The sequence below is a fragment of the Oncorhynchus mykiss genome, chromosome 26 (assembly GCF_013265735.2).
Source record: "Oncorhynchus mykiss isolate Arlee chromosome 26, USDA_OmykA_1.1, whole genome shotgun sequence".
NCBI classification, from domain to species: domain Eukaryota; kingdom Metazoa; phylum Chordata; class Actinopteri; order Salmoniformes; family Salmonidae; genus Oncorhynchus; species Oncorhynchus mykiss.
This window is the reverse complement of record NC_048590.1, coordinates 41,826,059-41,840,843: the sequence shown is the minus strand read 5'-3', so window position 1 is coordinate 41,840,843 and position 14,785 is coordinate 41,826,059. Positions and strand designations below refer to the sequence as shown.

Below are 14,785 nucleotides of genomic sequence, written 5' to 3'. Positions count from 1 at the left end.
GCCATAGTCACTTCACTTGCCTTTAATAAGCATTTTATGGAATTCTACACTATAAATATACACTGTATATACATTACTGAAATATGTAAATCACTTTTCTTTCTTTCTCTCTCGCTCTCTGTGTCTCTCTCTGACTCTCACTCTCTCTCCACAGTCCTGCCTTCCATCACTCCTCCCATCTCTGTGGAGTCCTCAGGTTCTGGTTCCGGGGCCTCTGGGGCGAGTGGATCCTCCGGAGATCTCTCTGGTGATCACTCCGGTGAACTGCCTCATTCCGGGGATCTGTCCGGGTCAGGTGATCTTTCAGGCAGCGGAAGCGCAGAGATTCCCAGCGGATCATCTGGTCTGAGTAGTGGAGATGCGTTCGGCTCGGGGCTGAGTGGAGACGGATCGGGAATAACGGTCACTTCAGGGAGGGGCAGTGTTTTATCCGGTTTGGGCTCTGGGGGTCCTCAGGAGGCTGGAGAGGGAATAACGGTCACCTTCTCTTCAGGGAGTGGCAGCGTTTTATCCGGTTTGGGCTCTGGGGGTCCTCAGGAGGCTGGAGAGGGAATAACGGTCACCTTCTCTTCAGGGAGTGGCAGCGTTTTATCCGGTTTGGGCTCTGGGGGTCCTCAGGAGGCTGGAGAGGGAATCACTGGGATCCTCACCTTCCCCACGGAAATGGGATTGGGAATGTTCAGTGGCAGTGGGTTCCTGTCGGGATCGGGAAGTGGCTCCGGTGTCAGTTCTGAGGAGAGCGGCTCTTCGTCTGACAGCTCCAGCAGCTCTGGGGAAAGTGGGGAGTTGTCTGGAATGTCGTTCGGCTCCAGCTCTAGTTCCAGTGAGGAGTATTCCGGATTTCCCTCAGGATTCTTTCCCTCAGGAGGCTCCGGTGGTCATTCGGGAGAGGAGTCAGGAAGCGGAGACACTCAGGTCCTGCTGATCGATGGTAAACTGGTGGAGGTTTCCACCTCTCACACACACAAAGAGAAGGAGCTGGGTGGAGGGGGCCTGGAATTCAGCGGCTCCGGATCTGGCAGCAGTGGCTCAGGGTTCTTCCCGAGTGTGACCTTCTTGGGGTCAGGGTTTACCGACCTCACAGGGTCAGCCTCAGGGGAACAGGAGGCCTCTGGGTCTCTCCACTACGGCTCCGGAAGTGGTGATATCAGCGGTTCGGCCTCGGGCAGCAGCGGCTCAGGGTTCTTCCCGGGTGTGACCTTCTTGGGGTCAGGGTTTACTGACCTTACGGGGTCAGCCTCAGGGGAACAGGAGGCCTCGGGGTCTCTCCACTACGGCTCCAGAAGTGGTGATAACAGCGGTTCGGACTCGGGCAGCAGTGGCTCAGGGTCCTTCCCGGGTGTGACCTTCTTGGGGTCAGGGTTTACCGACCTCACGGGGTCAGCCTCAGGAGAACAGGAGGCCTCGGGGTCTCTCCACTACAGCTCCGGAAGTGGTGATATCAGCGGTTCGGCCTCGGGCAGCAGCGGCTCAGGGTTCTTCCCGGGTGTGACCTTCTTGGGGTCAGGGTTTACTGACCTTACGGGGTCAGCCTCAGGGGAACAGGAGGCCTCGGGGTCTCTCCACTACGGCTCCAAAAGTGGTGATAACAGCGGTTCGGACTCGGGCAGCAGTGGCTCAGGGTCCTTCCCGGGTGTGACCTTCTTGGGGTCAGGGTTTACTGACCTCACAGGGTCAGCCTCAGGGGAACAGGAGGCCTCGGGGTCTCTCCACAACGGATACGGAGCGGGAAGAGGTGGATACGCATCAGGGTTCGGAACGTCGGGCTTCCCATCCGGGGACATGTCTGGAATCTCCAGATCCTCCACCAGCGATGAGGAGGACAGCGCTGTCACCTTCCTGACTAATGACTTCATGACAGAGGTTTCCAAGGCGACCACGGTTTCCATGGAGCTGGGGGCTGGGCCAGTGCAGTTCAGCAGGCAGGGAAGTGGGTCCCACACATGGAGCGGTGCTGACCACCCAACCAGCGGTGTCTCATCTGGGGCACACTCTGGAGATCTGCTCCCTGTGGTGCTGTCCTCTCCGCCCAGCAACAGGGAGCTTATGGAGGGCACAGAAGGGCCAGAGGAGGCCATGGCTGGCAGGGCTGAGCTGGGGGAGACCACCAGCGAGTTTTACGTTACCTTTGCCCCCGACCTTGCTCCTGCCGGATTGGCTGCCCCAGCCATCTCCCTGCAGACCCCTGCCGTCATGGAGGAGCCATCCTCAGAGGAGGGTGAGTCAGCACACTTTCAGTCGACTCCATGTTCATTGCTATGGACAGTTAAAAGAATGTTTGTTTGGCTGTTACGTTGTAGAGCCAACAGACTTATTTAAATGATTAAAGTGGCATGGTGTTTTTATTGAACAGGCCAATCAGAAAGGTCACCCTATTCCCTATATAGTGCACTAAATAGGGAGTATGGTGCCATTTTGGTGCTAAGGTACACACTGTATTATATTCATCCTAATTGTATTCATGCTTAGGTATCCCTAACCCATGTGACCCTAACCCGTGTGGTGCTGGGTCATGCTCAGTGGAGGATGGTGTTGGGTTGTGCAAGTGTCTGCCCGGGAAAGTGGGAGAAGGGTGCCAGTATGGTGAGTCCTGATGCAGGGGTATCATTATCTCTCATAAGACGTCGTCGTTCCTTCGTTCCTAGCAAGGTCTTCGTTCCTAACTCTCTGCACATCTCTCTTTCTCATCCATTCTGACGCCCTCAGAAGTGTTGTAAATGTTTTACTGGAAAGTAACACACCTTAGTAAAGAAAGTTTCTAACAATGCTTTTCTCATCTCTCTACTGTATGCCTGGACATCGGCCCCTCTGGTTTGATTAGGGTTGCGAAATTCCAGGAATGTTTTTTCTGAAATCCTGTTTGGAGGATTCCCAGAATCAGAAGGGAATAAGCAGGAAAACCAGAATCCTCCGACCAGGATTTCTGGGAAACCAGGGAATTTATTGAAAGTTCCTGGAATTTTGCAACCCTCTGTCCCGATGCTACTATCTGATACTGTACATATTCAGACATTTAGCAATATTCTGTAGGCTGTATTTGTTATATTTTTAGATGTGATTCACTAACACTAACAATGCATTTGGTTCCCACTTTTTCCTGTCTTGATGCACTGTATATTTTGTGTTGTAGTGTGATGTTTTCTCCTGTTTTGCCTGCACCTGGTTTTGGGTCTCTCATTCGTGTTTGTCAGACAGTCGCGGGGTCTTTGGCGTGTATGTGTGTATCGTGTCCTTGCCTCGAGGTCTCAGGATCTCTCCACCATACTTCTTGATCATGATTCACTCCATCCTGTGTTGTTTTTGTTCTGCTGTTGCCTAGGCTACAGTAAGCCTACCCAACTGGCAAAACCGGTTGAAAGGACGTCATAATGATGCCATTTCAGACAGATTTGTCTGCTGGTTCTATTCTCTTTCCTACTGCATGCCTGCTAACCCCTGGTACACCTACCAACATCCTGGTGCATACTGGGTACATGCTGGGTACATACTTGGAACTTCTGCCTATATGAATCTGAACACAAAGCTGCCCAAAGAATTAGAATTACTCTCATCTAGTCATTCTATTTCTATGAGTCTGCCACCCAACAAGTAGCTGATCCAGACTTAACCTTACTTCAGATCTTAATACATGTATATGATAAAGTATCTTTCTTCTAAAGTGTATGAATCAGAAGTTCAACATTTATGAAAAAAAGTAGTCAAATATTGTGGTCTAAAGAAAGGTTAACATGTACAGGAGTGAACATCATTGAGATGATTATTCATCTTCCTTTCAATGATGACCTGACACAGTAAGGCTGGAGTCTGAATCACCATGTTGCAGCATCTCAGACTGTTCCGATTCCATGACTTCCAAGATGTTGTTACCCAGCACCCCCCTGCCAAGACAACTGCCCCTTCACCTCCTGAGGCACCAGTCTCACCCCGCCCCCCCCTTTTTTGCAGAGGTTGATGTGTGCCATTCCAACCCTTGTGCCAATGGAGCCACCTGTGTGGAAAATGCAGACTCTTACAAATGCTTATGCCTGCCCAGCTACGGAGGGGACCGCTGCGAGATTGGTACGAGGTCGGCTTCAGCTAATGTTTACTAACCAACAACAACCTCTCAAAAACAACAGGAGTGATAAGGATGCAAAGGAAACTGTTATCGCTGGCAGCTTGCATCATAGCAGGGCTGCGTTCAGGAGGACAAATGGCCGAAAACGTTTTTAAATGGAAAACCCCAATTAGGGTTATCATCAGCCAAGTTTGGGTATACTTCCCATATTTCAAAAACGTTTTCTCCTGTTTTGTGCATGCTGAACGTGACCCAGGTGTGGCAGTGAATTCTTCTGTCTGCTCCAGAATAAGTTGATTGTAGGCACAGATCTAGGATCAGCTTTCCTTTTGCCAAAACCTTACCATTAGGGGTAAAAACGCAAAACTGACATTAGATCCTTGTGAGCAAACATTTTAGCGGCCCCCTTCTTGACAGAGGAGATCATTAAAATCACAATTAATTTCCTGCAAGTCTACACATTTTGCTATGGGGTGTATAGAAAATGTTGTAGTTTTAAAGCAAGTTTGCTGAAATTCTGTGCCTTTTGCCATGGGGCGGAGAGACTAATTAGCAGTTTTACAGCAACTTTCCTGCAATTGTACACATTTTGCCATAGGGTAGAGAGAAATGTTTGCAGTTTTTAATATGATATTTCAGTGAGAGTGACTAACAAAATCAATGGGTCTGTAATTCAACTATGATTACTACAAGTTTAGATAGCTGGCTGGATTAATTGACCAATAAAATGGTTTGTCTGACTAATTAAATGTCAGTGAATGACATAACAAGAGAAACAGCCACATGCAGAAATGGCACCTTGTGTATTCTTTTATTTTTATTTTTTTTACCCCTTTATTTCTCCCCAATTTCGTGGTATCCAATTGGTAGTTACAGTCTTGTCTCATCGCTGCAACTCACGTACGGACTCGGGAGAGGCGAAGGTCGAGAGCCATGCGTCCTCGGAAACACAACCCAACCAAGCCGCACTGCTTCTTGACACAATGCACATCCAACCCGGAAGCCAGCCGCACCAATGTGTCGGAGGAAACACCATACACCTGGCGACCCGGTCAGCGTGCACTGCGCCCAGCCCACCACAGGAGTCGCTAGTGCGCCTGCCAGCCAAGCCCTCCCTAGCCTCGATGACACTGGGCCAATTGTGCAATGCCCCATGGGCCTCCCGGTCACGACAGAGCCTGGGGTCGAACCCAGAATCTCTGGTGGCACAGCTAGCACTGCAATGCAGTGCCTTAGACCACTGCGCCACCCGGGAAGCGCACCTTGTGTATTCTAAGTGTCAACAGTAAGTTAAGACCCTGACTGATCCGCGGGTGTAAAGGGGTATAGGGGCATCCGTAGTCTAGGGGCAATGTCATCATACTTCTCCCTGTCCTTTACTCAGGACTGTGCTTATATATGGTGGGTGGATTTTCTCAGCCAGGTCTACACACAAAACAAGAGGTTCTGTATAATGCCAAATAAGGGTTATTTGGCTTGCAACCATAGTGGATCCCTTTTTGGTGCTATATATAACCTTTTTTTGAAGGTTCTATAAAAAACCATGCTCATAAGGTTCTAAATGGAACCTTTATGGTGCTATAAAAAACCTTTTCCCAAGGTTCTATAAAGGATATATATAGCACCAATAAAGGGTTCCGTTATGGTTAAACTGCCTTTTTGGGGCCACATAGAACCCCATTTTTATGGTTCTTTATAGGACCTTGATGGAGAATAGTTCTCTAAAGAACCTTTGTTAGTCTAAAAGGTTCTTTGTAGATCCTTTTGAAGAACCATACATGTTCTTTTATTATATTGTTGAAATTCCTTCTGCGTTATTATTGTTTTAGCTGACACGTTGAGGTAGGTGTGCTAGCTCTGGGAGTCACTAAGGAGAGAATTGACAACCACTGATTTAGTAAGTAGTCAAATGTTCTCAATTGACACACGGTCATTGTCTTTTACAAGACACTGTCACTGGCCATAGTCATATTTAACATGTAATAGCATAACACAACAGATTAGATCAACTGGAATGACACTCACTCACATTTGTACAAAAAGCTATGCGCAAGCCACGCCCCAAAATATTCTAATGGATACATTTTAATTTTCACAAAACTGCAAAGAACCATTGAAGGGCTCAAATGGTTCTTTGAGTCATTATGGTTCCACATAGAACCATCATCCTTCCCAAAGAACCCTTGAGGAACCTTATTTTCTTAGTGTGTAGTTATGTTGCTGCTCCTAGCAAGCAGGTGTACAGAAGTAGCTGAAGTAGCCATTTTGTGAAATTGTTTTAGTCATGTAGGTGTGGTGAAGGAATGAATGAAGCCTTGAACGTTACAGTGAAGGGGAAAAAGGTATTCACCATGTTCTGTAAACAAGTATACAGAGTACATTTCCCTACAGCAACTCTCATTAACTGTTGGGAGAAACTCACTACAGAAACTCTCATTAACTGTTGGGAGATACTCACTAGGCTGACTTGTTAAATGATTTGTTGTATATTTAAAGTATCACAACCAATTATTATTTAGTTAAAGACTACCCAAGAGACCCCGTGTGCTAATTTTCCAGGTGTTTTTTGTTTGTGCTTTAATTTTTAAAACACAAATGCATTATAGAAAGAACCATTTTCTGCACGTTACCATCCCCGTAGTTGTGGGTTAAATGGATGCTTGATGGTTGTTTCACCCATTCCAAAAAATGTCATATCCCTCAAATAGTGTTGCCAATCTTCTCAAGCAGTGAATCAAGTTGATAGTTAATAGGTCCTGGAAAATGCAGTATTTTCACCAATGTGCAGTAATATTTATCACACCATAGGTTGGACTGAAATAAATCAATGATTATAGTTGGACTAATAATGGAGAAATGGCCTGGAAAAATAAACCGGGCTTCTCCGGGGTCTGGTAGCCTCTGTCTCATTATCGCCCCCTGCTGTTGACGACACAGACGAGCAGGATTGTGAGGAGGGGTGGACTAAGTTTCAGGGCAACTGTTACCTGCACTTCCCCGAGAGAGAGACCTGGCTGGATGCCGAGCAGCGCTGCCGAGACCTCAGCGCTCACCTGGTCAGCATCATCACCCCAGAGGAACAGCACTTTGTCAACTGTGAGTAAATGCCTGTGTGTGTGTGTGTGTGTGTGTGTGTGTGTGTGTGTGTGTGTGTGTGTGTGTGTGTGTGTGTGTGTGTGTGTGTGTGTGTGTGTGTGTGTGTGTGTGAGAGAGAGAGAGAGAAAGAGAATATCCCTTCACTCTTTCCCCCCCTCCAGCCAACGGCCAGGACTACCAGTGGATTGGGCTCAATGACAAGACAGTGGAGAATGACTTCCGCTGGATAGACGGCACACCACTGGTGAGTCAGGCAGACAGACACAGTACAGAGAAAGTGGGTTAGCACAGAACTTAGTCCCCACTCAGAGTGCTCTCCCCCAGTGGTTCCCAACATTTCCTTTCCCGGGACCACCAGATCACCGACTGTTGCCTACCACATTCAAACACTGTTCATACTGTACCTGTACATTCATACACTGTTCATACTGTACCTGTAGATTCATACACTGTTCATACTGTACCTGTACATTCATACACTGTTCATACTGTAGTCTACTGCATTCATACACTGTTCATACTGTACCTGTACATTCAAACACTGTTCATACTGTACCTGTACATTAATACACTGTTCATACTGTAGTCTACTGCATTCATACACTGTTCATACTGTACCTGTACATTCAAACACTGTTCATACTGTACCTGTACATTAATACACTCTTCATACTGTAGTCTACTGCATTCAAACACTGTTCATACTGTACCTGTACATTCAAACACTGTTCATACTGTACCTGTACATTAATACACTCTTCATACTGTAGTCTACTGCATTCAAACACTGTTCATACTGTACCTGTACATTAATACTCTGTTCATACTGTACCTGTACATTAATACACTCTTCATACTGTAGTCTACTGCATTCAAACACTGTTCATACTGTACCTGTACATTAATACACTGTTCATACTGTACCTGTAGATTCATACACTGTTCATACTGTACCTGTAAATTAATACACTCTTCATACTGTAGTCTACTGCATTCAAACACTGTTCATACTGTACCTGTACATTAATACTCTGTTCATACTGTACCTGTACATTAATACACTCTTCATACTGTAGTCTACTGCATTCAAACACTGTTCATACTGTACCTGTACATTAATACTCTGTTCATACTGTACCTGTACATTAATACACTGTTCATACTGTACCTGTAGATTCATACACTGTTCATACTGTACCTGTACATTAATACACTCTTCATACTGTAGTCTACTGCATTCAAACACTGTTCATACTGTACCTGTACATTAATACACTGTTCATACTGTACCTGTAGATTCATACACTGTTCATACTGTACCTGTACATTCATACACTGTTCATACTGTAGTCTACTGCATTCATACACTGTTCATACTGTACCTGTACATTAATACTCTGTTCATACTGTACCTGTAGATTCATACACTGTTCATACTGTATCTGTAGATTCTGATCTGCATGCTATAGACTACTTACTTACTCTCCTGATTTCTGGGTTTTCTACATTGAAAACAAGAAACCAACAGAAACATAAATGATCTTTGTAACTTCCTACCAATGTTGCTCTCCACTCCCCTCAGCAATTTGAGAACTGGCGGCCGAACCAGCCGGATAACTACTTTAACTCTGGAGAAGACTGTGTGGTGATGATCTGGCACGAGAACGGCCAATGGAACGACGTTCCCTGCAACTACCACCTGCCCTTCACCTGCAAGACTGGCCCAGGTACGTATGGGTCAGGGGTTAGGGTTCAAGAATTGTGTTCTAGAGTCTGGATGGGCACTGGTAAATGTTTTCTTAAAAACGAATTTTACTGTACCTTCGCCATCATTATGTGTGGTTATCTTATACCTGTGTTTGTGTTACAACTCATTCATGTTTTATTAACTCGTTAGGCAGGTACCCTTCAAAATAAATTGCTACCAATAAATATCATCAGTTGTAATTTAATGGATTGATTGATTTACTGATCATTGTTCCCCAGTCTACTGTGGGGCACCGCCAGAGGTGGAGAATGCCACGATGTTCGGCAGCAGGCGGGAGCAGTATACTGTGGGGTCCATCATCCGCTACCAGTGTAACCCAGGCCTCCTACAGCGCCACCTGCCTGTGGTGCGCTGCATGGCAGACGGACAGTGGGAGAAGCCACAGGTGGAATGCCTGGGCGGTGAGTAGTGCACACTCTTTTACTCTTTCAACACTCTATAAACACACCTGTAGGTTAGTCCCACATTGACACACTTCCAATTCTCGTTAAGAACTCTGCTATTGAAATGATCGTTAGAAAGGTGGTAATCGAGGTTCCTTGTAGGTTGATGAAAATGTCGCTGTATTTTTCAGTGAAGCTTTGCATTATTGTAATTTTGTCTGATGCTATGAAATTACTTTTGAATCATTGAAGGTAATGTATGAATCATTGGAGGTAATGTATGAATCATTGAAGGTAATGTATGAATCATTGGAGGTAATGTATGAATCATTGAAGGTAATGTATGAATCATTGAAGGTAATGTATGAATCATTGGAGGTAATGTATGAATCATTGAAGGTAATGTATGAATCATTGGAGGTAATGTATGAATCTATGAAGGTAATGTTTGTTTCTCTTGCCAACAGCAGTGCCCTCCCCCAGTAACAGAATACAGCGCAGATCGATCAGAAGGCGAGGAGAATCAACCAGCAGCAAACGTCACTAAGCAGGGAAGATTAAGGGGGATCTCTTGAAGATAATTCTTTTATAAGAACATTTACAGAACACAGAAGCCATTTTCTAACTTACTAAAGAGGTTTGAATGTTTGAAGTACCCACCTTGTACATAAGACCAAATCAACTTAGAGCAGTGACATTGTCTTTTCAGTTTGTCACTCTCTGACTATTTCAAAAACAGTATAAATTAAGCCATTATGTAATTGTATGTTTTTGTCATTCTTGTCCCAAAATAATGACATGTGTTCATTATATATAAGAGTTGTTTATTGTTTGGAGTTTTATTATTATTATTAATATAATTTTTGGTTTTGGTGGATTGTGATGCCGTTGATAAGATGTGAGTTGTTGCTAAAATGCTTTGTCCATGTCGCCAACTAGACTGGATTATGGAGACACGGTGTAGGGTGAAGTTTCCGCTAGACACTGATCTTGGGTCAGTTTTACTTTTCCTCCACTAATGGTTAAGATTAGAGTTGGTGGAGAGGAAGCTGATCCTAACTCTGTACCTAGGGGAAACTTCACCCCGGAGCATGTACTCATAGACGGTGCATCAATCAGACTCTTTAGTCTGTTCTAGATCTTTGCCAAACCAGACAGTGTGTGTTAGACTGTACCACCCAGAGGTAAACACCCAATCTGGCCAGCCGGTATTTAGTGGGGGTTTGGCACGTTGCTATGAGCCAAGCAGAGGCTTGGTGAAATTCACCCATGAGGAGATACTAGACAGTCAGAAGTATGTTTGTATTCTGGAGGTGCCTACGTAATATACACTCACTATGGGAGATGCATATAGGTCTAATAATCCACGAAGGACTGTGAATTTGATAGAAAAAGTCTATTGAGTTACTTTTGAGCGCTGTTAGCCTAGCAATGTTAGCATAGCAATGTTAGCCTAGCAATGTTAGCATAGCAATGTTAGCCTAGCAATGTCCGGTTGTTGCAATGATAAGCAAGATGAGGTAAAGGGGATGAGATCTTGTGCATGTATCCACCAAACAAGCATTCATGAGTCACCAAATTCTCACCTATCTTTAAAATACTAGATGCTAAAGGGGAAAACAATATTTATAATTGTCAGATGTCTTCATACATCAAAAGTGGTGTTGTGTCAAACCGAGAAATCTTTTACGCTTCAATGAATAAAAATGTCTGACGAGTTTTGATTTTGGGGTGAACGATCGCTTTCACCTTTTACTGCAGTGGGCTAAATCAGGGTCACATAAATCTACTTTGAAACAAAAGTATACACCTCACACACATGGTTATGGGCTTAAAAGAAATAAGACACCTGTACCATGTCACATATAGAGTTGAAATGTATTAAATGTTGAGTTTGAATCCCAATATTACACTTTATATACATCACAGAAAACTGAAATATAACAAAACCGTCTGACATAGAAAAAATGTGTTCAAAATAATGCTTATTAATTATGAAAAATATGAATAACATTCCACCCATGAGGCCACTAGGTCATTTGACTGCAGGAAATGGCTATGGGAGGGGATAATAAGGGAGATATTATTTATTTAATCTCTAAGTCATAAAGAGAAAGCTAGCGAAGCCGACACAGCAGGCTACTGTGTCCGTCTGTATTTCAAACCTACATCAGTTGTTTAGAGCAGAAGGGAGACAGAGTGCCTGATGTGAATAATACACAGCAATGCTAGAATCTCTGCCTGCCACACTGGAGAGGCAATCTACTGAGGCTGCCCTAAAATAAGAGTGAAAGAGGACTCAACTTCTCAAATAAAAGAGAGAGGACTCAACTTCTCTCTCAGGTTCAGTAGTGACACGATAGAGTAAAAAAACAACAGGGTTGGGGTCAATTCCATTTACATTTCAGTCAGTTAATTCATTGAATTCATTGAAGTTCACTGTATTTATTTCCTGAGGGGATTGGAATTGAATCGGAATCGACCCCATGGTTTGTCAACAATGTTGTTGGCCTAAACAGGACCAAACGGATGAATGTCATTTGGGGCGGCAGGGTAGCCTAGTGGTTAGAGCGTTGGACTAGTAACCGGAAGGTTGCGAGTTCAAACCCCCGAGCTGACAAGGTACAAATCTGTCGTTCTGCCCCTGAACAGGCAGTTAACCCACTGTTCCCAGGCCGTCATTGAAAATAAGAATTTGTTCTTAACTGACTTGCCTGGTTAAATAAAGGTAAAATAAAATAAAAAAAATAAATTGGTCGGTTTGACACTTTCGTCGTCTCACACAAGGCTGTGCAGTGCATAGCAACTCCATGGGACCAGTTTTATTAACAACTGCAGTAGCTATCAGATCAAATGTTTCTCTTCATTGTCTGTTTTGTTTCACAGAAAAACCTCAGCGGACACATTTATTTAAACTCCAGATCCATCGCCATTTTAATCGCTTGTAGTCCTTCAGTTTTGTATTGTATGCATAACCTGCTGTTATATCTGATGAAGATATAGATGCTTCATTCCTTGTTTATGTTTACAGGAGGCTGTGCCTCCTCCTTCAACACACCGTCATATGTCTTGCTGGCCAAAAGCTTCACCTGCAATCATAAACCATATACCAATCAAAGAGATGACGGAGAGGATCCACAAAGAACAGGCTTAAAGCAATTCTATACCTGGAACTTCCGATGACAGAAGTGTCATTTAAAGTTACACACACCATTATGTTTTACTGTACCCCTACAGGGCTGAAAGTATTAAGAGCTTTTAGAAGATAATAACACAATGCCAGGTCTAGTGTATAGAATCAAAAGGACATAAATGCCTCATGGCATTGCTGAGGGATGATTGTCTCCAAAGCAGCTGAAGCAACTTGACAAAGGGGCGTAGAGCAGTGTTTAGCAACCTTTTACTACCAGTGATTGGCAAACTATGACACCCTTGACAACTAACCGCCTGAGGGACCTGTCAGCAACATCCCTGGGAAAGGTGCCGGTCCACGAACCAGAGGTTGAGAAACACTGGTGTAGAGCACTCCTGCAACTCCCCCGACCCTGCCATCTGTTTAGGGTTGTGTACTGTAGGCACAAAACAGGAGCAAAATGTTCTGAAATGGAGCACGGGATCAGTTACCTGAACACTTCTCCTGTTTTCGTCTGTTTCCCACTACAAACTTTTTTTCACCTAACTTTTATCCTAAATCCAATGAGAAGGTTAGCATGTTTGTTGATTTTACTTTGAGTTCACGTTAGTTGACAGTCAAAACTAGATGTTGAACTGACGTCTTTGTCCAGTGGGTTGCGTGAGAGCGACTGACCCTGTGCATGAACAGGCCCAATAAACCACACACTGAGAACATCATGAGTAGAGGTGTAGAGGTTCTAGTCTTATGGAGCTCGACAGAATGTACCCAAATGTGCCTGAAATGAACAGTTTGTCTTCCAATGTCTGTATTCAACATTTGTTCCAAAACATGCCAAATAAAGATACTTTACTTGTTACTTTCTCTTGATTTCATTCACTTTCTGTGTGCGGAGGATGTTCAACAGTGAAAAACTAATGTTCAAATAGATAGTTTATTGGTATGGTCTTTTAGGTCAGAGTGTTTAACAGGATTGACACACAACAAAGATCAATCTGGGAGTGTCTCCCAAACATTCAAGGTAGAGGCAACAAAAGCCTTCTTTCACCTCCCATCAGTCTCAGTCGACTCACTGTTTCTGAGGCAGCTGGTTCAGTATAAACAGGTATGACTTAGAGTCATGAGGAATAATCAAATTATGGTACATTTCTATTTGCCAACAGGGTGGGTTGTCGTCAGTTTAGCCCTGTGAGTGTGACTGAATAGAGGCCTGTTTGTGGTCCCCTCTCTGCCTTGCCTACTCCCTCCTTCTCTCTTTCCCTCCCTCCCTCCCCCAGACTGACTGTCTCTCTGTCTGGCCACACCGGTTCACCTCCCTCGCCCAGAACTCCTGGCTGTGTGCGCTTTCTCTCTCCCATCTCTCTCTCTTTCTGTTTGTCTCTCTCACCCACTCACAGTCACTCTGTCTTCCATACTTTCTCTCCAACACACTCTCTCTCTTCTCGTCCTCTCTGTCACTATCTTACAATCTCTCTCTTGCCTGTTGCACCCTCTGTTGGTTGTTCCATGAAGCTGATCGGTTGGAAATATTGCTTTGCTTTGACAGCATAGGCAACACCAACCTTACACACTTATGTGAGAATGCTATTAATTGACTACAGCTCAGCGTTCAACATCATAGTGCCCTCAAAGCTCATCACTAAGCTAAGGACCCTGGGACTAAACACCTCCCTCTGCAACTGGATCCTGGACTTCCTGACGGGCCGTCCCCAGGTGGTAAGGGTAGGTAACAACACATCTGCCACACTGATCCTCAACATTGGGCCCCTCCGGCGTGCATGCTCAGTCCCCTCCTGTACTCCCTGTTCACTCACGACTGCACGGCCAGGCACGACTCCAACACCATCATTAAGTGTTCTTATGACACAACAGTGATCACCGACAACAATGAGACAGATTATAGGGAGGAGGTCAGCGACCTGACCTTGTGGTGCAAGGACAACAACTTCTCCCTCAATGTGATCAAGACAAAGGAGATGATTGTGGACTACAGGAAAAGGAGGACCGAGCATTGAAAAAGGTTGAAAATGTCAGTGAAGACACTTACCAGTTGGTCAGCGCATGCTCGGAGTACACGTCCTGGTTATCCGTCTGGCCCAGCGGCCTTGTGAATGTTGACCTGTTTAAAGTCGTCCGGTCGTCCGGAACAGCTGATGCTCTCATGCATGTTTCAGTATTCCTTGCCTCGAAGCGAGCATAGAAGTTATTTAGCTCGTCTGGTAAGCTTGTGTCACTGGGCAGCTCTCGTCTGTGCTTCCCTTTGTAGCCTGTAATAGTTTGCAAGCCCATTCACATCCGACGAGTGTCGGAGCCGGTGTAGTACGATTCAATCTTAGTCCTGTATTGAC

At 44.9% G+C, this 14,785-nt stretch overlaps 1 protein-coding gene across 6 annotated transcripts in view; it reads left to right on the top strand.

Annotated features, from left to right (window-relative positions):
* Nucleotides 1–13,296, top strand: part of LOC110506142 (aggrecan core protein) — a 35,385-nt gene extending 22,089 nt beyond the window's left edge. Inside the window, exons 13-21 of one of the 6 annotated variants that reach the window (XM_036963850.1) lie at nucleotides 155–448; nucleotides 530–2,218; nucleotides 2,470–2,583; nucleotides 3,946–4,059; nucleotides 6,995–7,153; nucleotides 7,315–7,397; nucleotides 8,736–8,880; nucleotides 9,140–9,322; nucleotides 9,772–13,296. In XM_036963850.1, the coding sequence (XP_036819745.1) occupies nucleotides 155–448; nucleotides 530–2,218; nucleotides 2,470–2,583; nucleotides 3,946–4,059; nucleotides 6,995–7,153; nucleotides 7,315–7,397; nucleotides 8,736–8,880; nucleotides 9,140–9,322; nucleotides 9,772–9,851 (2,861 nt within the window). In that variant the 3' untranslated portion in view covers nucleotides 9,852–13,296. Of the gene's footprint in view, nucleotides 1–154; nucleotides 2,219–2,469; nucleotides 2,584–3,945; nucleotides 4,060–6,994; nucleotides 7,154–7,314; nucleotides 7,398–8,735; nucleotides 8,881–9,139; nucleotides 9,323–9,771 lie in introns of all 6 variants that reach the window. The other 5 variants (XM_036963849.1, XM_036963853.1, XM_036963848.1 and 2 more) reach the window with 5 other exon arrangements.
* Nucleotides 13,297–14,785: the final 1,489 nt, after the last annotated feature.